At 45.6% G+C, this 25250-nt stretch overlaps 3 protein-coding genes across 3 annotated transcripts; 1 reads left to right on the top strand and 2 right to left on the bottom strand.

The window, feature by feature from the left end:
- Window positions 1-400: 400 nt before the first annotated feature.
- LOC311612299 (late cornified envelope protein 3D-like) lies at window positions 401-706 on the bottom strand (the record flags this gene model as incomplete). The annotated part of the gene is made up of 1 exon (XM_084865149.1): window positions 401-706. One exon carries the CDS (start codon window positions 704-706, stop codon window positions 401-403), a length of 306 nt encoding a protein of 101 aa, XP_084721275.1.
- A 6169-nt stretch (window positions 707-6875) lies between these two features.
- LOC311612298 (late cornified envelope protein 3C-like) lies at window positions 6876-7181 on the top strand (the record flags this gene model as incomplete). The annotated part of the gene is made up of 1 exon (XM_084865148.1): window positions 6876-7181. The coding sequence occupies one exon, from the start codon at window positions 6876-6878 to the stop codon at window positions 7179-7181; it is 306 nt and encodes a 101-aa protein (XP_084721274.1).
- Window positions 7182-23397: 16216 nt separating this feature from the next.
- CRCT1 (cysteine rich C-terminal 1) lies at window positions 23398-25042 on the bottom strand. The gene is made up of 2 exons (XM_084865142.1): window positions 24998-25042; window positions 23398-24166 (listed from the first exon to the last, which is right to left on the bottom strand). The coding sequence occupies exon 2, from the start codon at window positions 24143-24145 to the stop codon at window positions 23774-23776; it is 372 nt and encodes a 123-aa protein (XP_084721268.1). The 5' UTR covers window positions 24146-24166; window positions 24998-25042; the 3' UTR covers window positions 23398-23773.
- Window positions 25043-25250: the final 208 nt, after the last annotated feature.

Below are 25250 nucleotides of genomic sequence, written 5' to 3'. Positions count from 1 at the left end.
GAAGCTGCTGCCTTTTCTGGCCTGGAGTCAGGACCTGCCTCTTCCACAGGCAGTGGTGGCCTGAGAAACACAGGGGACAGGAGACGCCCAGAACAACCTGGGTTGGAACAAAGTCAGAGAGCCGTTGGTACTGAGGAAACAAAACTTTATTTTTTCACGGGGTCAGACACAGGTGCTGGGGTAGATGGTGCAGGGTCTGGCAGAGCTGGGGGCGGGCACGCTGTGGGGCCCTGGAGTGTGGAGAGAAGGAGCCACTGAGGACCTCAGCAGCTCTCCAGAGACACCTCAGCGCCAGCCAAGGGCATGGAAATGCGGGTACTCAGAGGGCACACACTGGGCAGAGGCTGATCCCTGGAACTGTGTCTCCTCTCAAGTGGCTGGTCTCAGCAGCAGACCCAGGTCAGCAGCAGCCCCCAGAGCTGTGGCCACAGCCAGAGCCCCCAGAATGCTGTCCACTGCCAGTGTCACAGGAGTCGGAGCTCTGGCGCCTGCAGCGGTGGTGCCTGTGGTGGTGCCTGAGGTGGCTCAGGCAGCAGCCACCCTCAGAGGAGCTGGGGCCACAGCCGCCCCCAGAGCTCAGAGCACAGCCAGAGGGGGCTGGGGGCAAACACTGTGCTGGGCTCTTTGGGGGGCACTTTGGGGAGGGGCACTTGGGGGTGCACTTGGGAGGAGGCTGGCACTGCTGCTGGTTCTGCTGGCAGGACATCTCGGCAATGTTGAGGACCTGGATCGAGAAAGGAAAAGGTCAGCGCAAAAGCTCCAGGCCAGTGTCTCCCCCATGAACGGCCTACTAAAGCCCCTGCTCCTCAAACAGGCTGCCTCCTCTGCTGTGATGCTCAGGAGGAAAATAGGAACTGATGTCAACTTAACGTGATCTGAAACGGCATTTCCCTTCCTGGGCCCTCTTTCCAAAAGGACTCCACATCTGCCTCTCCTCCTGGACACGTGGAAGCAGATGCACCGCTGTAGTGAGGCCTGGACAATGTCTCTGGCAAGTGTGCACCTTTCAGGCTGAAGAGTGGAGGGGCTGCTGACAGCCAGGGCCCTGGCAGGCCACAGACCTCCATGCAGCCCACAGAGGTTCCCTGCTCACTGTGCCTCTCCTGCGCCCTGCTGCCCTCCACAGTCCTCTTCTGGCTGCTTCCACATCACACACTTCAGAATCCCTCTTCCCCACTGAAGCCTGAGCCTGTCTTCCCATCACTCCCAGCTGAGGCCTGGCCCCTGATAGACACTCACCGGAGGCAGAGGAGGCAGGAGAAGTCTGTTCCTGGGGAGGCTGTGGATGGGGAGCCCAGGGCAGGAGCCCTTTTATCCTGTGCTGGTTGGTGACACAGGGACTGGGCATGCTGCTGCTTTCACAAGCAGGGGGAGGTGACAGCACCACACACTCCCACCCCAGGTCCCCGGCTGCTTCCTACACACGTGCCAACATGCCTGGCAAGAGGGAACCAGGAAATCTTGATGACTGCTCCCCAGGCATGTTGGGGTCCTGCCATTTCTCCTTTCACTCACTCAGCTCAGGTGCTTTAACTCTGGCTCTGCCCCTTGCATTTGTGCCGGGCAGTGAGGATGTGAAGGTAGATGCATATGACACATTTCCTGATCTTGAGCATTTCAAGTTTAACTGGACAGACATCGGAGAAGTAAACATCTATCTTTATTACCATTTGATTTGTCCTTTGAAACTTCTGTATTTCAGGCATAAGTTCCCATTGCTCTGCATAGTGCCAAGGGTCGGTCATCATTTTTTCAGGTATAATCAACTCCTGATCTGAGTCCAATGGACCATGGGAATGAGATGAGCTGAGAAATCAATGGAGGGTGGGATCCTGGCCCTGTCTGTTCAGGTGGGCCCTGAAGAGAAGTGAAGCTAAAGTAGAATTATATAAATGAGCTGACGAAATACCAGAATTATCTACAATAGTTGAGGTCATGAGACTCATATTTAGTATAAAAATCAAATTTTTTATATTCTGTTTCCTGTAGAATATATGATATTGATTATAAAAATTGTCTATGAATGTGAAATATTTAAGATAGTTATTTGGAGTCAGGAGAATGATTTCAATGTGTGGCTAATGAGTTGGTCCGAAGGTTGTGGGTTATTGTTAAGCTGATTAACAATGTGTGGCTAATGGTGAGGCTGATGATGGTGGTGATGTTCTGGGCATCAGATCCAAGAGAACAAGTCTGATAATGGCTACAGTTTGTGTAGGATGATTTTTGAATAAAATCTAAACCCTATTGTCTCATTGGATTGTATGACAGTACTAGAAGTGAATTTCTCATTAACCTCATTTCTACTATTACGGTGACTGCATTTTGCTAATTTTTTTTTTCAAAAAGATTACATTGAGAACTTCAATGAGCATTAATCATTTATATTAAAATTAAATGGTGCCCTCAATGATTTGGCTCAGTGGATAGAGCTTTGGCCTGCAGACTTGGGGATCCTGGGTTTGACTTCGGTCAAGGGCACATGCTGGAGTTGCAGGCTCAGTCCCCAGTAGGGGGTCTCTCTTATCATTGATGTTTCTATCTCTATATCCCTTTCCCTTCCTTTCTGAATTCAATAAAAATATTTTTAATTAAATGGTCAGTTTTAATGAAATATTTATTTTCTGTACTTTATAGTTTATTGCTGATAGATAAAAAATTCCTTATACAGGCTTGCACTTTACAACTTACCCACTTTAAAGCATAGGGTGTCCATGATTTCTTTTGAAATACCTGGGGGAGAATAAATTGCACTGGGTCACATAAAATTGTGCCTTGGAATGTGGAAAGGGAAAAGAGTTAGAGTTAGCATTGACCCTCTTCGCTGATATTCTTCTGTCTCCAGAAGGAGTCTCTTGCTGAGGTTATATCTGTAGGCTTCACCCTGGACTATGCTAGAATGTTCATTCTCTTCAGAATTTTGAGGACCCCACCAATTGATATTGTTTAGAAGGAACTATTCATGAAATGTTAAATGGGTGCTTTCTCATTACAGATGGGTGGTGGAGCTGAAGAGGAACATAAAGTGATGGAGAGCACATGGCTCCTTGAGCTCCTCTACTTGCCCTGCCTGGGTTTTCTGGGCTTGGACAGATTACAGGCTCCACAGCTCTGCTCAACACATGGACCATCCCAAGTGATGGCCGGTGACAACATCTGGTGCATCATTCACTCAGAGTCACTGAAGAGCAACAGGGGACACCCCAAAACTCTGACTTTAGACATGGGGACTACCCACTCACACGTATATGACAGCATCCTCAGCTGGCTCATGCTTATTTCATCATTTGCCTGACAGTCCCACTACACTGTCAACCTAAGAATGGAGGAGTATCTTTCTCACTCTTTTTTTTTTTTAATATATTTTATTGATTTTTTTTCAGAGAGGAAAGGAAAGGGATAGAGACTTAGAAACATTGATGAGAGAGAAACATCAATCAGCTGCCTCCCACACACCCCCCACCGGGAATGTACCCACAACCAAGGTACACGCCCTTGACCGGAATCAAACCTGGGACCCCTCAGTCCGCAGGCCAATGCTTTATCCACTGAGCCAAACCAGTTTCGGCTCTTCTTCACTCTTGAATCTCCTTTGGCCCAGCACAACAAATAATATCTCAATATAAATGGTTTGAAAGAATAAATAATTTTCATGAATAAATGAATGAAAATCAAGAAGGACTCGTACAAGGGAACTGAGATACAGATATTTAGACCATCTTGGGGGTCCTTAAATTCCTTCTTTCCTCAAAACTCTTGACATGTTCCATTGGGAATGCAAAGGGCCTGGGGCTGGAGAGTGCAACAAGCTGCCCTCTAAATAAGACTCACCCTTACCCTCTTCCAATCCCACCACCCATTTCCTGCCTGTGAACCAAAATAAAAAAATAAAAAAGAGGTCCAAGATTTTACCAGTTCTCAATGGAATCAGAATATTTCCTTACTCCTCTTTGCTCAAGAATTTTCCCTATGCTGTGGGTTCAGAGCCTCAAGCTCTGAAATAAATAGGGAGTCATTTTTTAAGTTGATACAATCGCATGCAATTATTTGCTTTTTTACTTCTTCTGGAGTCACTGAACTTCCTCCAAGCTGTCCTGGAAGCAAAACTAAGGGTAGTATCAAGCCCCTTCCAAGTGGTCCCTTAAGTGCCTGCCACTCACTTATCCTACTCAGGGGCCCACAGTCGCTTCCTGCTGAGCCTGAGCTCTGGGAGCTGCCTCAATTCAGCTATGAGAGGTTAATTGGGATCCACATAAGATCCTTAGTCAGGTGGCACTTTCTGACTACCTCTTCCCATTTTCCTTAAGAATGACTCAGCTGTTTGCCACGGAATGCCATTGTTATGGGGGAGGAGACAGAATTGACAAGGAACTGTGAGTTCTAAGCAAAGGGAGAAGGGTTTTATATTTGTTGATTCATCCTTGCCTTCTGATATGGAATGTCCAAAATGTATTCCAAGGAGCTGGACCTGAGATCCTGCACTGCCCACTCCTATGCCAACTGCAATGACTAAGTCATAAAATTGCTCCCAAGATTCATCCAGCCAGGCCAGTCTCTGTATTTCCTTGATGTCTCAGGACCATAGGGAGCCAGCACTCCTTGGGATGGGACTCCTAAGATTGGTGACTCTTGGGGAGTTGCCCTCATGCTCTGGAAGAAGTGACCAGGCCATGATCGTATTGTGATTCTCTGTCATCACAGGATGGCTGCTCTGCGTGTGGGGCTTGCTGAGCACCTGATCTCATGAGGAAAAGGATGAGTGAGAGGCAGGAGCAACTCATCAAGGTGGGGGTGAGATTAATGAGCCTCATCTCATTAATGAGTCTTATGGGGGTATACAAGAGGCAGCTGATCAATGATTCTCTCATTGATGTTGCTAACTATCCCTCTCTGTAAAAAATCAACAAAATATACTTTTTAAAAATAAAAAATAAAGATTAAAAAAATAAGACCATTCTGAGCATCAACAAAATAAGAGCATTATCCAAATCACACACACAAAAAAGATCAAACATCCGTTTTCTCAGTGGACATAAGGCACTGCTACTTCTTTATCAATTGCAGCTTTGGTCTTGCCCCATTAATCCTGATTTCTAGCTAAAAATTATTGATACCTAATCATATAAATGCCCCCCTGCTTTCTGAAAGCACCAAACACAGAGCAAAATTTCACTTCCTTGAACCTTCCCCAAAATTACCTAGCCCAAGCCATTTAATTTTAATATGCATGATTAATGTTTGCTGTAGCTCTGAATTTTATATTCAGGGGGGAAAATAGCAGTCATTGTGATAGTAGAGATGACATCAATGAGAAATTCACTTCTTATACTGTCATACAATCCAATGGAAAAATAGGGTTCAGGTTTTATTCAAAAATCATCCTACATAAACCTTAGAAATTATCTGGTCTGTTCTATAGATGTCATGCACATAACATCACCCCCATCATTAACCTCACCATAAGCCACACATTGAAATCATCTTCTTGCCTTCCAATAATAATCTTAAATATTTTACATTCATAGGTCATTTTTATAATCAATATCATACATCTCACAGGAAACTAAATGTGAAAAAATTTGATTTTTTATACTAACTATGAGCCTCATGACCCCAACTATTGTAGATAATTCTATATAGTATTTTCTCAGCTCATTTATATAATTCTACTTTAGCTTCACTTCTCTTCAGGGCCCACCTGCACAGACAGGGCCTATATTCCACCCTCCATTGATTTCTCAGCTCATCTCATTCCCATGGTCCATTGGACTCAGATCACCAACAGGAGCTGATTATACCTGAACAAATCATGGCCCTGGGCACTATGCAGAGCAATGGGAACTAATGCCTGAAATACAGAAGTTTCAAAGGACAAATCACATGGTAACAAAGATAGATGTTTACTTCTCCGATGTCTGTCCAGTTAAACTTGAAATGCTCAAGATCAGGAAATGTGTCATATGCATCTACCTTCACATCCTCACTGCCCGGCACAAATGCAAGGGGCAGAGCCAGAGTTAAAGCACCTGAGCTGAGTGAGTGAAAGGAGAAATGGCAGGACCCCAACATGCCTGGGGAGCAGTCATCAAGATTTCCTGGTTCCCTCTTGCCAGGCATGTTGGCACGTGTGTAGGAAGCAGCCGGGGACCTGGGGTGGGAGTGTGTGGTGCTGTCACCTCCCCCTGCTTGTGAAAGCAGCAGCATGCCCAGTCCCTGTGTCACCAACCAGCACAGGATAAAAGGGCTCCTGCCCTGGGCTCCCCATCCACAGCCTCCCCAGGAACAGACTTCTCCTGCCTCCTCTGCCTCCGGTGAGTGTCTATCAGGGGCCAGGCCTCAGCTGGGAGTGATGGGAAGACAGGCTCAGGCTTCAGTGGGGAAGAGGGATTCTGAAGTGTGTGATGTGGAAGCAGCCAGAAGAGGACCGTGGAGGGCAGCAGGGCCCAGGAGAGGCACAGTGAGCAGGGAACCTCTGTGGGCTGCATGGAGGTCTGTGGCCTGCCAGGGCCCTGGCTGTCAGCAGCCCCTCCACTCTTCAGCCTGAAAGGTGCACACTTGCCAGAGACATTGTCCAGGCCTCACTACAGCGGTGCATCTGCTTCCAAGTGTCCAGGAGGAGAGGCAGATGTGGAGTCCTTTTGGAGGAGAGGCAGATGTGGAGGCCTTTTGGAAAGAGGGCCCAGGGAGGGAAATGCCGTTTCAGATCACGTTAAGTTGACATCAGTTCCTATTTTCCTCCTGAGCATCACAGCAGAGGAGGCAGCCTGTTTGAGGAGCAGGGGCTTTAGCAGGCTATTCATGGGGGAGACACTGGCCTGGAGCTTTTGCATTGACCTTTTCTTTTCTCCATCCAGGTTCACTGCCCTCCTGTCGAGATGTCCTGCCAGCAGAACCAGCAGCAGTGCCAGCCCCCTCCCAAGTGCACCCCCAAGTGCCCCTCCCCAAAGTGCCCCCCAAAGAGCCCAGCACAGTGTTTGCCCCCAGCCCCCTCTGGCTGTGCTCTGAGCTCTGGGGGCGGCTGTGGCCCCAGCTTCTCTGAGGGTGGCTGCTGCCTGAGCCACCTCAGGCACCACCACAGGCACCACCGCTGCAGGCGCCAGAGCTCCGACTCCTGTGACACTGGCAGTGGGCAGCATTCTGGGGGCTCTGGCTGTGGCCACAGCTCTGGGAGCTGCTGCTGACCTGGGTCTGCTGCTGAGACCAGCCACTTGAGAGGAGACACAGTTCCAGGGACCAGCCTCTGCCCAGTGTGTGCCCTCTCAGTACCGGCATTTCCATGCCCTTGGCTGGCGCTGAGGTGTCTCTGGAGAGCTGCTGAAGTCCTCAGTGGGTCCTTCTCTCCACACTCCAGGGCCCCACAGCGTACCCGCCTGAAGCTCTGCCAGACCCTGCACCATCTACCCCAGCACCTGTGTCTGACCCCGTGAAAAAATAAAGTTTTGTTTCCTTAGTACTACGAGGCTCTTTGACTTTGTTCCAGCCCAGGTTGTTCTGGGCGTCTCCTGTCCCCTGTGTTTCTCAGGCCACCACTGCCTGTGGAAGAGGCAGATCCTGACTCCAGGCCAGAAAGAGCAGCAGCTCCATCGCCTACAAAAGGGCCTGTGGGAACACTTGTTGTTGGGCCAGGAGGGGGAAGGGTGCTGGGTCAGCCCCACACCAAAGAGAGGAAAAGATCCCCATGATGTGATATGGGAAAGGGTCTGTCTCAAGCCTGGACTCTGCTGGAGGTGACTTCTGCCATGATAATCCAGAAGGGATTCCAACATCCCCAACCAAGAGCCAGGGATCGGGGAGGCAAAGAACCCGAAGCCTGGCCAGAGAGGAAGTTGAGAGACCAGGGGAGGAAAGAGAGGCCATGAGATGATTATTAACTCAATTTCTTCAATGAGGATCTTGTGGAAGAATGATGAAAGATAACACTGAAGATATTGTAGATGCAGGGGAGACATTGGCCTGTAAATGGGTGTCTGATGTGAGAAAATTGGAAAGAAGAGAAACATGGAACTGAGAAATGGTGCTGGTTTTAAGAATAAAAATAATTATAAGATTAAATATTTCCTTAGCACTTATATGTGCCTGGCAGGATCCCAGCTGTTTGGCATAAGGTTCTTCAGTTAATCCTCCCAACAGGCCTGGGATGTGGGTACTCTAATTATCTCACATTGCAGATACGGAAACATCATCATCACACGTTTTCTCAACTTGCCACAAATCAATGCAACAAACACACTACCCTGATTTCCTTCAAAGCAATAGAATTCTCTCTAAATTACTTTCTTCCAGCCCAGCTTACTGTGTTTAATGGTGACTTTTAAGCTACTGTCAGTAAGATTGCAAGCCACACAGATCATAATTGCAACCGGTCCCCATCTGGGGAAGAGGGATTGTCCCTGATTTTAGACAAAGCGATACCATCAACTGACCACATCTTGCTGGACCTAAAACCAAATGTCTATGCCTCCATGAAATCTCTTCTTCCCTGGCCTCCCACACATCCCCGATCCCCGTGTCCATACAGAAGCAGGGGCCCCCTATCACACCTGTGAGTGTTTGCTTATCTACCCATCTCCTCCTCTGGAAAGTGAACCCTGAGGCGTCCGGCTCCCCTCCCCCACACCCACATTTCTGTGATGTCTGCCCCTGCCCTGCCCACCCCTGATACTAACTTGCACTTAGGATGCTATGCTGCAGCTCTAACCGGACCAGAGCGACCTCAACAGGCTTGGTGGCCAGGAGCAGGCTGGCTGGAGCCCTGTGTGCTGATGGCCAGGCATCTGTGCTTCCAGACCTCAAAATCCTCTCTGCTGGGTACCCGCACAGGCCCCAGAGCTCAAGGACTGCTCAGAGGCCCTGAGGCCAGGGAAAGGCAGACCTGGGTCAAAGACAATAAAGAAGGCGGATGAACACAGGGATAAGACATCCACCCCAAGGGCAGCTCTGCCCACATCAGCTGGCCTCGAGGTCCCTGACAGCTGGCTACGGGAGTGACCAGAGACACCTGGTGGCCAACTGTGGCATGTGTTCCTCAGCCTCGCCCCAGAGACAGCCACCTGCCCAATCAGCGGGGAGCTGCCCAGCTGAGGAAGCAATTAGCAGCTCCTTGGGAGCAAAAAGCACCCTAAGTTTGAAGAGTTTATTTTTTTTATTTCAACAAACAATAACCCTGGCAGAGTGGTTCCATCTGTTGGAATATCATCAGGTATACCAAAAGGCTGTGGGTTCTATTCCCTGTCAGGGTATATACCTAGGTTGTGGGTTTGATGGCCAGTCAGGACACATATAGGAGACAACCAGTCGATATTTCTCTCTCATATGGATGCTTCCCTCTCTCCCCCTTCTCTCTCTAAAACCAATAAAAACATATCCTCCATGAGGATTTTTTTAAAACCAACAAACTATATGTGTTAATAGCATCTACTCAACATTATTACTGCATATTATTAGTGCCCCATAATTCCCATAAAGGGAAAATACAACAAGTCCTAATGTGTTAAGGAATAAAAAATTACTTCCCAATTTTGAAAAACTTGAGAAAGGACAAAGGCAATTCATGAGAGAATTGTAAATGACCAACAAATACAGGTTTGACTTCTTTAAAAAACAACAAAAACATCTTTCGTGCTTGTTGTTTTGTAATTATCAGATCTGGACCCTGCGGTTGTAAGCAATAAGCATATGCACGACAGGAGGAGTGGCCAATTCAGCAGTGTATCCGAAAAACATAAAAAGTCATTGGCTTTGACAGAATAGTAACATTTCTAGGGAATGCCCCCAGTTCAGTCATCAGAGATTGTTTTCTAATGTGTGTGTGTCATTATTTGGAAGAGTAATGAGGTAGAGCCTGCCTCAATGTCCAACAATAAAGCGATCACTAACTAAAAGATTGGGCATCATCAAAACCTGTTTGGCTCAGTGGATAGAGCGTCGGCCTGCGCACCGAAAGGTCCCAGGTTCGATTCCGGTCAAGGGCATGTGCCTTGGTTGCGGACACATCCCCAGTAAAGGGTGTGCAAGTGGCAGTTGATCTATGATTCTCTCTCATCGATGTTTCTAACTCTCTATTCCCTCTCTCTTCCTCTCTGTAAAAAAAATCAATAAAATATATTTTTAAAATAAATAGAAATAAAAGATTGGGCATCCAAAAAATGGATGTAATACTGGTCAGTCATGAAAACCACTTTTAAAGATGGGCAGTCACATGACGTCAGGTGAACAGTGTCTAGAGTTCAAGTTTATGGAGTTTAAGCAGCACTGGGAGCATGTGGACTGCAGCTGTGTGAATTTCATTCTCATCCACTCCAGTGTGTACCTATTCCTATAGCTTTCAAAGTGTCAGCAAATGGGCATGACTGGAATGATCAGAAAATAACTTTATTTTTTAAAACAAAATAAGTGGCAGGGCAAGATTACTAAGAGGCAGGGGTCTTGAGCCTTTCTGGACCAGAGGCTGTAAGGACTTCAACATCAGCGCTGATGAAGTCATCCCTTTAGTTTTATCGATGATGAAACAGGCATTTCTGCTCTGTCCTGGTCACTCAGAGTCAGTGAGCACTCCCAGCCCCTTATCCAGAAGGAAAAGGGATGGATGTGGCTCAGGATGCGTCCGTGAGCCCAGGAGGAGGACACTATTCTAGGCATCCTCACGGCCCTCTTCCCTTCTACCCTCCAGTTGGCTTACTCTGCCCCCAACAAATTAAGACTGGCCCTAACTAATCTCAAAATTAATTGGCTTTTCTGGTCCTCTTTGCACCAGGGCTTCTCTCGCTGTTTTCTGATATTGTTGTTAAAAGGTTACAGGTGTTGTTGTTTTAAAAAGAATAACAACTTTTAGCTCTGGACAGTGTGGCTCAGTGGGTTGGATCCACACCTGCCACGGGAAGGTCTTGGTTGGATTCCTGGTCAGGGAAGTCCCTGGATTGCAGGTTCCCAGGTTTCATCACGGCCCTAGTCAGGTGCATGTGGAAGGGAACCAATCAATGTTTCTCTCTCTCTCTCTCTCTCTCTCTCTCTCTCTCTCTCTCTCTCTCTTCTCTCTCTCTCTCTCTCTCTCTCTCTCTCTCTCTCTCTCTCTCTCTCTCTCTCTCTCTCTCTCTCTCTCCCCCTCCTTCCCTCCCTTCCCAGGCCAGTTCTCTAGAGTGAGCAGGGTGGGGCAAGGGGGGTTGGGAAGAAACCCTTTGGTGATAATACCTTAGGATTTTACTCTCTCGTACTGTGCACTCGCCTAGTTAGGAAATTTGTAGTTTCTGTTTGCTTCCTAGTTGTCAATACAACTTAAAATTAAATTAAGTTAGAAAGAAAAAAGCTAAACCTACAGTCATTGTAAACTCATGGAACTAAACTCATGGAACACTTTATGAGACTTTACTGTTAAATGTTCCCAAACTACAGGCTCTGCTATGTGGTTTTCTGAGCTGCCACCAATAACTTCAAAGCTGCTTTCCGCTTCGAAATGGTCCCACATTTGCCTGAAGGGTGATGTCATGAATACATGTGGACCTCAGCTCCGCATCACTAGGCAGTTGTTAGCAGAAAATGACAGCTCTAGGCGGTAATTTGTTTCCCTAGCAACACACACACACAGACACACACACACACACACACACACACACACACTTACTCACACATATTTACCTATGTGTTTTTCTAGCTCCGGACACTAAGCGTCACTTGGAATCCAAAAATAACTGGCATACTTATTTCACATAATTCTAGAGTCGGTGGAATAATCCACTGAAGCAGGCAGTCCATTTCGGTTGGATGACTAGCAAAGGGTGACCAGATGGCTGCATCTCCTTGATGAAATTCTTTAGGATGCCTGTAGGGGGTGGTGTGGAACAGGGAAAGAAACCTGAGATGGTGATCCAGTGCTCTCGGTTTAAACAGAACAATGCATGTAGCCTCCTCTCTTATGGAGACAATAATAATAATAATAATAATCTGTTCCTGCCTACACGGTGGTGATGAAAAGCAGATTAAGAGTTAAAGACACTGCGGGCTAAACCACAAATTGATTAAAAAAAAAAAATGACTGTATGAAAGAGAGGGGACAGGAAAAAATGCTGGATTTTGTTTTAGAGTCTTGACTTCAGGATAATTAAATTCATAACACAGGAATAAAAACAAAAGTGTTAAATTTAAAAATTCTAAACAGGAAAAACAAACTGTAACAAATGTATGTAACTGTATATGAAATAAGTAATATAACTATAATGAGAAAATAGTTATTTCAAGTTGCTTTAAAGCAGTATTCTGACTATATCTCTATTCCCAGGATTAAAAAATAATAAATTTCAAAGAAACCTTACATAACATTAGGTGGTCTCATCAGTAGTAGTAATATTGGCATTGGCATTTGGAAAATGTTATTGCTATCTTGCAAGATAAAACAAAAAAGGCCAAAATTTTCCATGTGAAAGGGAAAAGTTCAGAAATAATATAAAGGAAGGATATATCCCAAAATATTAATTTAAATGAAAATACCATTTTTCATTCATGATATTTTTCTTTAAAAATGGATTTCCTGGTGTTGTCTATTAAAATATCTAGCAGCAATAAAAGCTTAGTCGTATTTTTCATCCATGCTGCCCATATTATGGTTTCTAAATCCCTTGTCCCCCTAAAAGAAAGCAGGAGTCCTTGAAGAAATGCTTAAGGCTAGATCTGAGGCAGGCGGTGCACAAGATGACCTTTATTTTACTAGAAAGCAAAGAAGCTGTGGCAGAGGTGAGTTAAGAAAGACACAGGATGCATAAAAAAGGGAAATTTGAAAACCAAAAGCAATAATCATTGCAGTTTAGCAAGGCACATCAAAAAATAGAAAAATCCATGAGTTCATGATGATACTTCCTTTTAAAAAATGGTATTCCTCTAGTCAGGTGGTTCAGTGGTTTGAGCATCATCCTGTACACCAAAAGGTTGCAGGTTTAATCCCCAGATAAGGCACATATGGGAGGCAACTAATTGATGTTTCTGTCTCACATCGACGCTTCTCTCTCTCTCTCTCTCTCTCTCTCTCTCTCTCTCTCTCTCTCTCTCTCTCTCATCAATAAATATATTCTTGGGAGAGGATTAAAAATAAATTTAAAAATAAAATTTTTAATATTTTTTTAAATTTTCTTTGGAAAGTGCTAGGCCACCAGCTCACTATTTTAAAAATTGGCAAGAGAAAATATTTAGCATTTTCCCCATCTTTCCTGTCTAACCTGTATGTCAGGTTACCACATAGGTGATGGGGGGAGTTCTTTTGATAAAAACAATTTCACTTAATAGGTGAAGAATGAATAATAGAAACAGAAAATCACCATTTATTAAAACTTAAAGAAATAATGGCTCTAGCAGCAAACATCAGTATCTGTTTATAGCATTAGCTAAAAGGTTTACTGGGAATTTTTAAATGAATGGGAAGATGGTGCTAATGCTACTCAAACCTACGTATTAATGTTGACATCACTAATGTAGAACATCCAGATAACATGTGTCTCCTGCATGGTGCAATAGGTTCATCACATCACATTTGATGTATTTTTCTCTCTCTCTCTCTCTCTGTCTCTCTCTCTCTCTCTCTCTGTCTCTCTCTCTCTCTCTCTCTCTCTCTCTCTCTCACACACACACATACACACACACACACACACACACACACTTGAATTTGATTCAAGCTTCCATATCTGATGACCAGTTTATAAGAAATACTGGGAAACATAGGGATATCGCAAGAAAGTTAAATGACACCAGGAAGAAGCAATCCAATAAGATCAAAATATGAGAAATTCTTCAAGCTGAATAATCTGTTTCTTTAAAAAGTAAGTGATGTTTCCAGATCTCGGCTATTGTAAATAATGTTGCTAAGAACATAGGGGTGCATGCCATTATATTCTTTCGAATTGGTGTTTGGGGATTCTTAAGATATATTCCCAGAAGTGGGATCGCTGGATCAAGCTGCAGTTCCGTTTTTAATTTTTTGAGGAAACTCCATACTGTTTTCCACAATCTGCATTCCCACCAGCAGTGCACGAGGGTTCCTTTTTGCACATCCTCACCAGCACTTGTTGTTTGTTGATTTATTGATGATAACCATTCTGGCAGGTGTGAGGAGACGATCCCTCATTGTGGTTTTAATTTGCATCTCTCTGATGATTGGTGAAGTTGAGCATTCTTTCCTATGTCTATTGGCCATTTGTATATCCTCTTTGGAGAAGTATCTATTCAGGTCCTTTGCCTATTTTAATTGGGTTGTTTGTCTTCCTGGCTTTGAGTTGAATGTCTCATTGGCAAACATGTTCTCCCAGACAGTGGGTTTTCTTTTTATTTCGTTGATGGTTTCTTTTGTTATGCAGACGTTTTATAGAAACAGAGGCATGGGTACATGGAACAGTCTGACAGCTATCAGAGGGGTGGGGGGAAAGGTGGGACTGGGTCAGAGAAGGTGAAGGTGTTAGCCAAAGAACATATGCAAAACCCATAGACACATACAACAGTGGAGTGAGGGCCAGAGGGCGGGTGGGCATGGCCTGGGTGGAGGTGGGCAAAGGTGGGGAGGGTGGGGACATCTAGAATAGTGTAAACAATAAAAAATAAAGTTAAGGAAAGTAAATGATGTGGAAGAGGAGGGCGACTGCTACATATTAGAAGACATTTAAGAGACATAGCAATTAGATGTGCTGTCCGTGTTTGCATCATGATTTAAAAGACCAATGCTAAAGCCACATTTTTTAGACATTTGTGGAAATGGGACCATGAGTGAGGTGCCATATGATTTAAAGAAATAGTGTTAATTGTTAGGAACAGTAATGACATGGAAGTCATGTAAAAAGAGAGAGAGAGAGAGAGAGAGAGAGAGAGAGAGAGAGAGAGAGAGAGAGAGAGAGAGAGAGAGAGAGAGAGAAATGCTCATGTATTCAAGATAAATACTCCAGCATGTGTGGGTTGGGGGGAAATGTGAAGTGTGGGCTTTGCTTTAAAAATAGTCCAGGAAAAAAAATGTGTTGTGTGTGTGTGTATGTTGACTTGGGATGCAGGGGGAGGCAGGAAATGAAATAATATCAACACAATTTTTTGTTTTGTTTTATCTGAATGTTGGGTCATTGAGGCTGACTACCCTATTCTATCTCTGTTTGTGCAGATTTTAAATTAGGGCCAAAGAGTAGAAGAACCCTCTTCACCCTGGAGGGAGGAGAGCTTACTACAAAATGTAGCAATTCCGCCCCTATAGGTTCATCTAAGGTTCACCGTATGCTATGTGGCACGTACATCTTCCCTGCCTACCTTACAGACTCGACCCTATCACTTTCCATCTCATTACCTTGTTTTATTGTCTTCATAGTGATTAACGCTATTTGTGAATATCTTATTTGTGGTCTGTTTGTTTATTTTGATCTCCCTCTCCCGCTCCAGAGGTTAACGTGAGGGCAAGAACTTTACCCCCATTCTGAACTCTCAGCACCTCGTGTGTAGTGCTAGGCAGAGTTAAGGTGCCTGGTACATATTTGTTGAATGAATAAATGAAGTACATTACAGCATATTTAATTATAGTAACAAATCAAAGCAAGACAATGCCCAGCAATAAGGAGTTGGTTAAATAAACATTGAACTATTCATAAAATGGAAAACTATTCTGGCATTAAAAAATATTCCGTGAATGAGTGTTTATTGTCAGGAAAACATGCTGTATCATTGGGTGAAAAGTTCAGATAAAAAATAGCATTTGTAACCTGAATTTGTGTTTGTTAAAAGAAAAGAAAGTTTGCATAGAGAAAGATCTGGAGGAATACACAACCAGGTGGAAAAATGAGTGTGGTTGATGGTAGAATTATGAGTTGCTTTATCTTTGTTTATTTATATTTATATATTTCTACAGTGAACACAATTATTCAATGATTTTAAAAAGTTACATAAACATTAAAAAATTAATACAAAGATTTTTTAATAAATTAAAATTTCCAAAATGAAATAAACAATCCTGTAAGGCAAGTTATTGTAGAAGGGACTTTGTCCTGCATTGAATACGGAATCCTACTACACACTCCCTAACAATCCTTTCAAATGTCAGAGATCTTGTGAATTTTGGACTATTTACCCTAATACATATACTTATCTAAACAGGTAGTACATACATCATTTCTACTTTATTATTAATTATGAATTCAATGAGGAATGGATATAATGTCAGAAATGAGCCCAGGCATTGTTTTATACGTTTCTGAACTGGGTGGAGTGTAGGATTAATTTGCTGCTTTGGACTAAGAATGCACCACACCTTGATATAATTTCTGATGAGTACAAGTACAAAGCAAGGATTAAATTATAGCGTTTGTGCTGTCAACAATCGATCAACAATTGTTTTTGAACAACTCCTATATTCAAGTCATAGTGCTGAGTGGACAGGGAAACACCAAGACTTATAGGGCACAACCACTGTCCTCAAGAGTCTTAGCATCTAGCCCCTGTTCACAAGAAATCTGCCTGGCTTAACAATGGAATGAGAACCAACCATTGGTCCCTGGGTTTGGCTTCCCTTTGAGGTTCTTTTGAATCAAGTACCACTGCTCCTCCCACACTAGTTGCCAGGGCAGACGTGGCCCCAGATAGAGCAAAAATTATTTCCCTCAGCACCTCTGAGACAGACAGGAAATTTCAAACAACCAACTACTGGTCCTGGCCATATAGCTTAGTAGATAACTTTAAAATCTTTATGCTATAAACATCCCAAGTGTTAGATAAAATATAATAAATATCCTATTTGATGCATACCTATGCTTGCAAGCAAGCAAGAAAAATTCCCAAGTTCCATCATTGAAGGAAGACTTGAAGACCAACACCAGAGCAGGAAGCCCGTGAGTGGCTATGGCAGCTGCCTGATGGCAGGGACAGTCCCTTCGGGGTTTGAGATTTGAGATCAAGTGTCCTCAAGAGAAAGAGACAACACTGGACACAACAAAGGAGACATCTTTAGTGAAAAGGGGGGATAGGAAAGTTACCATAGGACGTAAGGAAGCTTGTCTGCCTCCTAGGGAGAAAAACCTTTAAAATGAATAACCAAAGCTCTGTGCCTCACATCGGCCTTCTGTTCATCCAGAGTATACCATACATGTGGTCTGCAAGTCCCAAGCCGAGTTATTAAAATATAAATGGTTCCCAGGTAGGTGACCTGGGGTATTAGACAAAAAACAAACAGAATTAATCTAGAGGGACTTGTCTTCAGCATAAGCTACATAAGATACCCATGCCCTAACTGGTTTGGCTCAGTGGATAGAGAGTCAGCCTATGGACTCAAGGGTCCCAGGTTCGATTCCGGTCAAGGGCATGTACCTTGGTTGTGGGCACATCCCCAGGAGAAGGTGTGGAGGAGGCAACTGATTGATGTTTCTCTTTCATTAATGTTTCAAGCTCTCTATCCCTCTCCCTTCCTCTCTATAAGAAAATCAATAAAATGTATTTTTTTTAAATGATACCCACAATAAGTTCCACTGAAGATGAATTTATGTTGTATTGTCTTTTTGTGTGTTTTGTAATTTTAAATTATGAGTTCATCTTCAAAGTCAATATATTCTATAAAAGCTAGGATTAGACTACCAAGAATTTTCAGATTCAAAAGCTAGCTGGCCCTCAATAAAAGTATAAAGAATGAGTAAATGAAGGTGATTTCTCTAGAAATAGCAAGTCAGACAGCTATGGTTGAACCTAAGTTATGTACAGATTTAGAAGTGTAGCTAGGAAAGAGAATAGCAGAGAAAAAAATATATAAAAGAAAAAGTCCAAAGAATCAGAACACACTGAGGGGGGTGTGGTATCACAAAGGCAGGGGCAGAAGCTGACCAACAGTGGGCAATGCTGCCTGACAGCTAGGATCCTGGGAATGAAGAGAGACCATTGGATGCAGTGCCCAAGAGAAGACTTGGCAACTGGACTAAGATCATCAGGCAGGCCCTGGCCAGTTCTGCTCAGTGGATAGAGCATTGGCCTGTGGACTGAAGGGTCCCATCCCAGGTTCAATTCTGGTCAAGGGCACATGCCTGGGTTGTGGGCTGGATCCCTAGTGTGGGGAGGAGGGGTGCATGCAGGAGTCAGCCAATCAATGATTCACTCTCATCATTGATGTTTTTCTCTCTCTCCCTCTCCCTTCCTATCTGAAATCAATAAAATAAATATTAAAAAAAAAAAAGATTATCAGGCATAATGGTTAGTGGGACAAAACCAGAGGGATTAGGAAGATTTAAGTAAAAGATAAAACAATGAGTGGCACTCTTTGAAATTTAGGGATGAGATTAAGAAGACAGGTGCGCATAGTAACTGGAGATTAAGTTAACGCCCCTGTGTTTAAGCTAAGGTAGCTTTAGTCTGGTTGAAAACATGGGAGCGAGACCTAACAAGCTCACCATGCCCCCAGGATAAAGTTCTAGGAGCTGTGGGTAGTTGCACAAGGTCCTGCCTTATCTATGCCCTGGCCAGCTGTATAATCTCACCTGCCGCAGCTTCCTTGAGCACCAGACACGCAAAATTGTTTGCCACAAAACACGGACTCACCTCTCTGACCTTTGCAGTTAAGGCTGTTGGCTTTAACTTAAATATTTTTTTGCTATCTTCCCAGCCTGGCCAACTCCCAGGGATTCTTAAGGACTACATTCAAACAACACCCTTTGCCTCAGCTGGATGAGTGGTCCCCTCTCTGTGGAGCTGGCTTCATGCCTGTGCTGACTTCAAGCATTTATCAAATTACACCATATTATGACATTTTACTTATTCTCCTCGAGACTACTGGGGAAGAGTTACTTGCTTGTTTCATACAGAACTGATCAATAAGTCTTAGTGAATGAAAGATTGCAGTTATAAATGAACAGAGTACCTCCTTAAGAATGACATAGACCCCTAGCTCTTTTGGCTCAGTGTATAGAGCGTCAGCCTGTAGACTCAAGGGTCCCGGGTTCGATTCTGATCAAAGGCACACGCCCTGGTTGTGGGCTCGGTCCCCAGTAGGTGGCATGCAGGAGGCAGCCAAACAATGATTCCTTCTCACCACTGATGTTTCTATCTTTCTCTTCCTCTCCCTTCCTCTTTGAAATCAATAAAAATACATTTTTTAAAGAACGAGATAGAGCATTCAATGAGCTAGGTTAGGAGCCATAGTTCTTGCCCTGATGCAATGTCTACAAGAGAAGAGGGGACACTTGCTTTTCTAGATTGGACACGTTCTGAGGCAAGCTGGCATATCCCAGATTTAGCAGAGCCAGCTCACTCTGAGCTGCTGCAGTGTCATCCAAAGAAAAGAGGATGTTGTCCTTATTAACCATGAATGCCAGTTTTCCTGTCCAACCTGTTCCACCTGGTTAAAATGAAACTGCTATCCTGCCAGATGCAATCTCCTACTATAACTGTTTGATGCTTTAAAGAAACCAAGGTGGATCATGTAAGGGGAGGGGAGAAACTGTGTGACTAATGTGATTTGTGTGATATCCTTTAGCTTCCGCAATTCTGCACAATCCTGGTTCTCTTCCGCCTGAATTTCTAGAACCTAAGGCCCCAAAATAGCCTTATCTAGTCCAAATCATTGGGTAGTTTCTCCGACTTCATCATCTTTGCCCTCTTCACCTGGAACTCAACTTCCTCCTAACTGCCCGATTTCTTCTTCAGCTTAATTCTTGACTTTCTGTTATGCCCATTAACTCATTCGTTCATTCATTCATTCATTTATATATTTATTAAGTGCCTTTGATGTTCCAGTCTCTGTTTTTCACCACAAGGTTACTGCAATGAGCAAAGACAAACCAAGTGTCTCAATCACTTTCACAGACGAGGTGGGACCATACCCATTCCTAAGGATTTGACTCTCATGTCTACATGGCTTATTGCTATATGTTTATCTGAATTTTCAAGGGTCTGCCTGCCCCATGTTCTGTCTCATGGTCATGTCTTGCCAGTACCTCAAATTCCATGTGCCTTGAGCTGAACTTGCCCTCTTCCTCTCCAGTTTTTTCTCGTGACATCTGTTTTGTCAAAGGTATCTTCATTTCCCCGTCACCACGCACAAAATCTCAGAAACACCCAACTGCTTCCTTTTCCTCAGTCCCAATGTCTGTCTATTCTTCCAGTTCTGTCTATTCTTCCTTCTGAATAAATGCTTTTCATGTCTGTCATTTCCTTTCCTTAGTCACTGCCATGTACTGAGTTCAAATTCCCATTTCAAGCCTGGACCATTGTGCTTTTTCATTGTGTATTCTTTCCATTCACTTCTTCCTCTACTCATTGCTTCCTAATTAAACTTAGGGTCCTCTAAGAGAGTACTGTAAGTGTTACACAGACCAACTTCTATCTTTCTAAAGTACTTCTTTCAAAACTTCTATCTAAAGTACTTGTATTCCTACCATCACACTCCACAAACGTAATGCAATTTCAACTCATTGGTTTGGCTCTCAAAACCATCCATAATCTGCCCTTATCTCTCCCTCTGGGAGAATGGCCTTTCTAAACCTTCGCATCCCCCTTGGGTATCCTTCTTCATTCCTCATTCCTCATCCCTCATCCCTAAGCTTGAAACTTCTCCCCTTCTTCCCAAAAATACATATTACAGCCCAGTGTTCAGAACAGTGGTTTTTAGAATCAGACACACCCTGTTCTGCCAATCACAAGTTGTGAAAACTTGGGACCTGACAAGCTCTAAATCTCAGGTTTCTTATTTTTTTTTAATGTGGGGGAATGTAGGTGTTGTATGTATTTGTGTGTGACTTTATTTCTTACATGTGATATCATTCATACCTTGTATATCATTTGCCATGTTTTTCAAATCAGACTATAAACTCCTTGAGGTCAAGAACCAATTTTGTGCACCCTCTCGAATTGGTTAGCACAATGCTTTACATGTGATGCTTTAACAAATATTCATTTATTTGTTGACCTCTAATGTGTACCTGGCACCATTTTAGGTGCTAGGGATGTAATGACGAGCACAGCATTATCCCTAAATAATTAATCTGATGACATTATTCGATTATCACGGTGTCTAGATTATGAAGAGCAGGTTCTTGTCTCTCTTGGAAGACATTAGAAAGCCTTGTCCAATCGGAGACTGTCACTTGTTGCCTGGACAACCTCAGGTGGCTCACTTAAACTCTCAGAGCCTCTCTCAATCTCTTATATGAAAAGATAATACTTGTCTTGCAGAATTGTAATAGAGATCTGTGAAAACACTGTATTAGCTGCTAAGTTATATATATATATATATATATATATATATATATATATATATATATATATATATCAGTTGTTACTATTACCATATAACATACTAGTAATTTAAGCTGAAACTGGAGCAATCATGAATAAAATACATTCAAGATTACTGTCACTGTCTTATTAAAAATAGCATCTTGCTATCCAACGGTAACAGACACCTGATAAAAATGATCCTGCCTGCCACAGTGTACTGGGTGAGCACCTCTGAATAGGACTTTACGTTGCCTAATTCCCCTGAGCTCCAGCGCTCTGAGGGGTGACTGCTCCCACCTCGGAGGAAACCCTGTGCCATGCATACAGCACACCTACTGCTGCTGGAAATGAGGAAAGCTGTAGAACCACAAGCAGATCTAAACCATCCAACATAGTTTTCTAGGAATGCCCAAATCTCTCTCATCAAAGCCTCCCTGTGGTGGCCTGCTGGAGGTCAGGGGTAGGAGCGCCTGGCGGTACCGCCATCCAGGGGCAGCCACGTGATCAAAATCAACGTGCCTCTCAGACAAGGGTGTGTACTTCCATTCAGATTCCCGTGTCTCTCGTCTTTCCCAAAACTCAGGCCTCAGCTTCCTGCTTACAGGTCATCCTCAACCCTCAGCCGGCTTTTCAATGTGCCGTGAGTCAGGCAGTGCTTCCTTCCCGCCTCACGCGCCGCCACGTCCCAGGGCCTGTTGTTTCAACACATGTCACCTGTGGGAGAGGCAGACCCACGGGTGATATCATCTGTTTACAAACAGCTTCCACAAATCACCTCCCACTGGGAATCAGAGAACCTCAGAGATGGGCAGAAGGGCCCCTCCCACCCAGAGCAGGACTTCCCTTCGGAGCCTCCCTGACAGGGGTCATTTGGCTTCAACTCTAACCATCCCGGGTGAATCAATGGAGCGTGGCTGACCTCACCTCTGTGCACATACCTTAGGTTGGGTGGATGCCATGACAGAGCCTCCCAGTCACTGGGTCACTGATGTATCAGTAGCCAAAGAAGCCAAGCTCCCATTTCCTAAGAGCCTGGGTGTGCCTGCTGAGGCCTGCGTGTAGACACTTTGAGTCTGACCATGGGCGTTGGAATCAGTCAGACCCCAGCTGGAATCTCATCTCCCTCAATCGCCATCGGGGGGGCCTTACACTTACCCTAGCGCTGCTCCTTGGGCCGACGCTCTGACACTCCCGGAACCCCGGTTTCCTCCCATATAAAACATAAGGGAATCGGTGTCTATATTTAAGGTTATCGTGAGGACTAAACGAGACAATATATGTCACGTGCTTAGCCTTGTGCCTGGAACAAAGTGAGTTGTGCTCTAAGCTGTTGTTACTATTATTGTCACAGTTATTATTGTCCCTTCTCTCTTGAACCAGCACACATGGATGCAGAGGAGCTCATTTTCCATGTTTCCTCTCTCCTGATGTTTCTGACCCACTCAGGATGACACACACACACACACACACACACACACACACATACCACTAGCATCACAATCATTTTTTTTAGAGAATGACACCCCCATGTTTCTGAGTGTGGCACGTCAGACCCCACAGAGTCCTGGAAGCCCCAGGCTCCTGATCAGCCTCCACAGCAGGGATGAGACCTGGGGAGGGAGCCTGCAGTCTCCTGGAAGGCTCAGCTTGGGAGTCTCCTTACCCAGCATGCACAGCAGAGGGTCCATGATCCTTTGTGGCCAAAACAAACAAAACTCTCCGCTAACCTGGTTCCAAAGCCAAGAGCTGCAGATCCAAACCTTTGCCTCACAGCTAGCTGCCTGGCCCAGGGGACCGGAGGGTGGGCATGCGTCTGGGAGGGGTTTACCGAGGACCAAGCAGAGCCGCTAGGGGCATAAACCTGCAATCAGGCAGCCAGGATTCCACGCACCACCTGGAGGACTCGGAGCCAGTTACCTGAACTCAGTTTCTCTTCCATAAAATGGAACTACAAGCACCTACCTCTCCGAGTTACTGTGAGAGTTGAATGAGAGGATGCGTGTCCCACTGAGTTCTTAGGACGCTGCCTGGCTCCATATGCAATTTCTGCTCTCATTGTGAAGTGCCAGCGATCCGCTCTTGTTCAGGTAGGAATTTCAGTGTCCCTGCCTTTTACAAATAGGCCACGCCAGGGCTGAGAGGTCGTGGACGGTGTAACAGAACACAGTAAATACCCAAACGAAAGAACAAATAGGAATGTGTGGGTTCTCAGGAGGTAGCTTTATTATGACCTGTCTTTAAGACAATCAAATCAGTAGGCATTTATTGAGCACCCACTGTGTGCTAGCCTATGCAGACAGCAGAGTGCAGTGTCCATGCAGGCAGTAGAGTCCACCGTGGCTCTCAGGGTCCCAGGCAGGAAAATCACGCATTCGGGAAGTTTTGTGGGCCCGAGAACAGGGTGGGTTCCTGGACATCCAGGTGCAGAGAGCTTAATGGGGGCCTGGGACGAAGGGGAGCCCCAGACCCGAATTCCAGCAGAGCGAGAGGAGGCGGAGGCGGGGTGGCTGCCCAGGCGGCGGGCCGCTCTCTGATTGGCAGGTGGCTCTGGAGAGGCTGCTCTGGGGCCTCCGGGGCCTCAGCAGCCTCCGCAGCAGCCAGGGCTCTGGGTGTTGCTGGAGCACTGAGACCTCCGGCTGCCCCCGCAGCACCCGCACCCGCTCCCGCGCTGCCGCCGGCGCCGCAGGGGGAAGCAGCAGCAGCTGGAAGAGCTCGAGCCGCAGCAGCCGGAGCCGGAGCCCAGGCCGCAGCATCCGGAGCCGGAACCGCAGCATCCGGAGCCGGAGCCGCAGCATCCCGAGCCGGAGCTGCAGCATCCGGAGCTGCCGCAGCCACCGCAGCAGGAGGAGGAGGCCCGGGAGGGCACCGGGGCGGGGCACGGGGCCGGGCCCGAGCCGGAGCCCTGGGAAGACCCTTTGGAGAAGCCTTTGGCGCTCTGCTGGGAGGACATCGCGAAGCTGTGACCGTGAACCTGCAAGAAAAGCAGGCTGTGTCACACGCGAGCAGACTTTTTTTTTTTTTCCAGCGGTGGGACTTGGGGCGTCTGAGATTTGGCTTTGGGATAAAGCCAACCTGGCTTGCGGGGCAAAGACTCAAACCCCATGCAGGCGTCTCCCGCGAGTTCAAGTGCATAGAGCAAGAAACAGTCTGTGGATGGGTTTCCATTTCCTGGGACCAGATAAGGAGCACCCAGGGTTCCCCAAAGCGGACAAAGAAGAGGATATCGAGGCAATTTATCCGTACGCCCCAACCCAAAATCCTCTCCTGGCTCTCCTCCCTCTCCCCTCCCCATCTCACTTCTCCTGGCTCTCCTCCCCTCCCCCATCTCACTGTGGCCAGAGACCTTCAAGTGATGTTCCTGTGGTCATCGGCCTTGTGTAAATACCACGTAAGTCAGTTAGAACATGCCCACATCACACCTGCATCCCTCATGCGGGGCTACAGAATCCACAGAGGCCAGAGGCATGTCCTGGTCATGCTTTCCTGCCTGCACCCCTCCTTCCCCAAAACCACAGGAAGAGGAGAGCGAGGCTGAGTTGGAAAATGCATCCCAGTCCAGGGGCCCAAAGTCCGGGGCTCTAGTCACATCTAGTCACATCTCTGCTGAAGTCTCGCCGTGGAACCTTGCAACTGCCCCACACACACACCCAGTCTGGCCTCCGGGTCTGCTTTGGCACCACGAGAGGCTGCCTCACTTGAAGCTTAAGGCACTTTTCAGGCCTCTCCTCCTGCCTCCACCTGCTGGCTGTGTTCCTACTCCCATTTTCCCACCCTTCTCCCCAGGCCACGTTTGAAGACTTACCAGACCCTCACTCCACTGGAAGACACTCAGTTCTCCAACAGGCTGTGGACTGAGCAGAATCCAGCCAGAGAACCTTATATAAGATCTAATAGCACCAGCTCTTGGGAGGGGCCCATTTCCCAATAGACGTGCTCAGCTGACACTCACATCCCAGAGACATTTGTCACTCAGGTAACACTTGTAGGTGGTGCACGTGGCTGTTCAAGTCACCACCTAGAAGTGCCAGGATGCTGTGGCATGTTTCCTTTCCAAA

Source organism: Pipistrellus hanaki (assembly GCF_964339955.1).
Source record: "Pipistrellus hanaki genome assembly, chromosome: 18".
Classification (NCBI taxonomy): domain Eukaryota; kingdom Metazoa; phylum Chordata; class Mammalia; order Chiroptera; family Vespertilionidae; genus Pipistrellus; species Pipistrellus hanaki.
The sequence above is the reverse complement of the archived record's forward strand: the minus strand, read 5'-3'. Positions and strand labels throughout refer to the sequence as shown.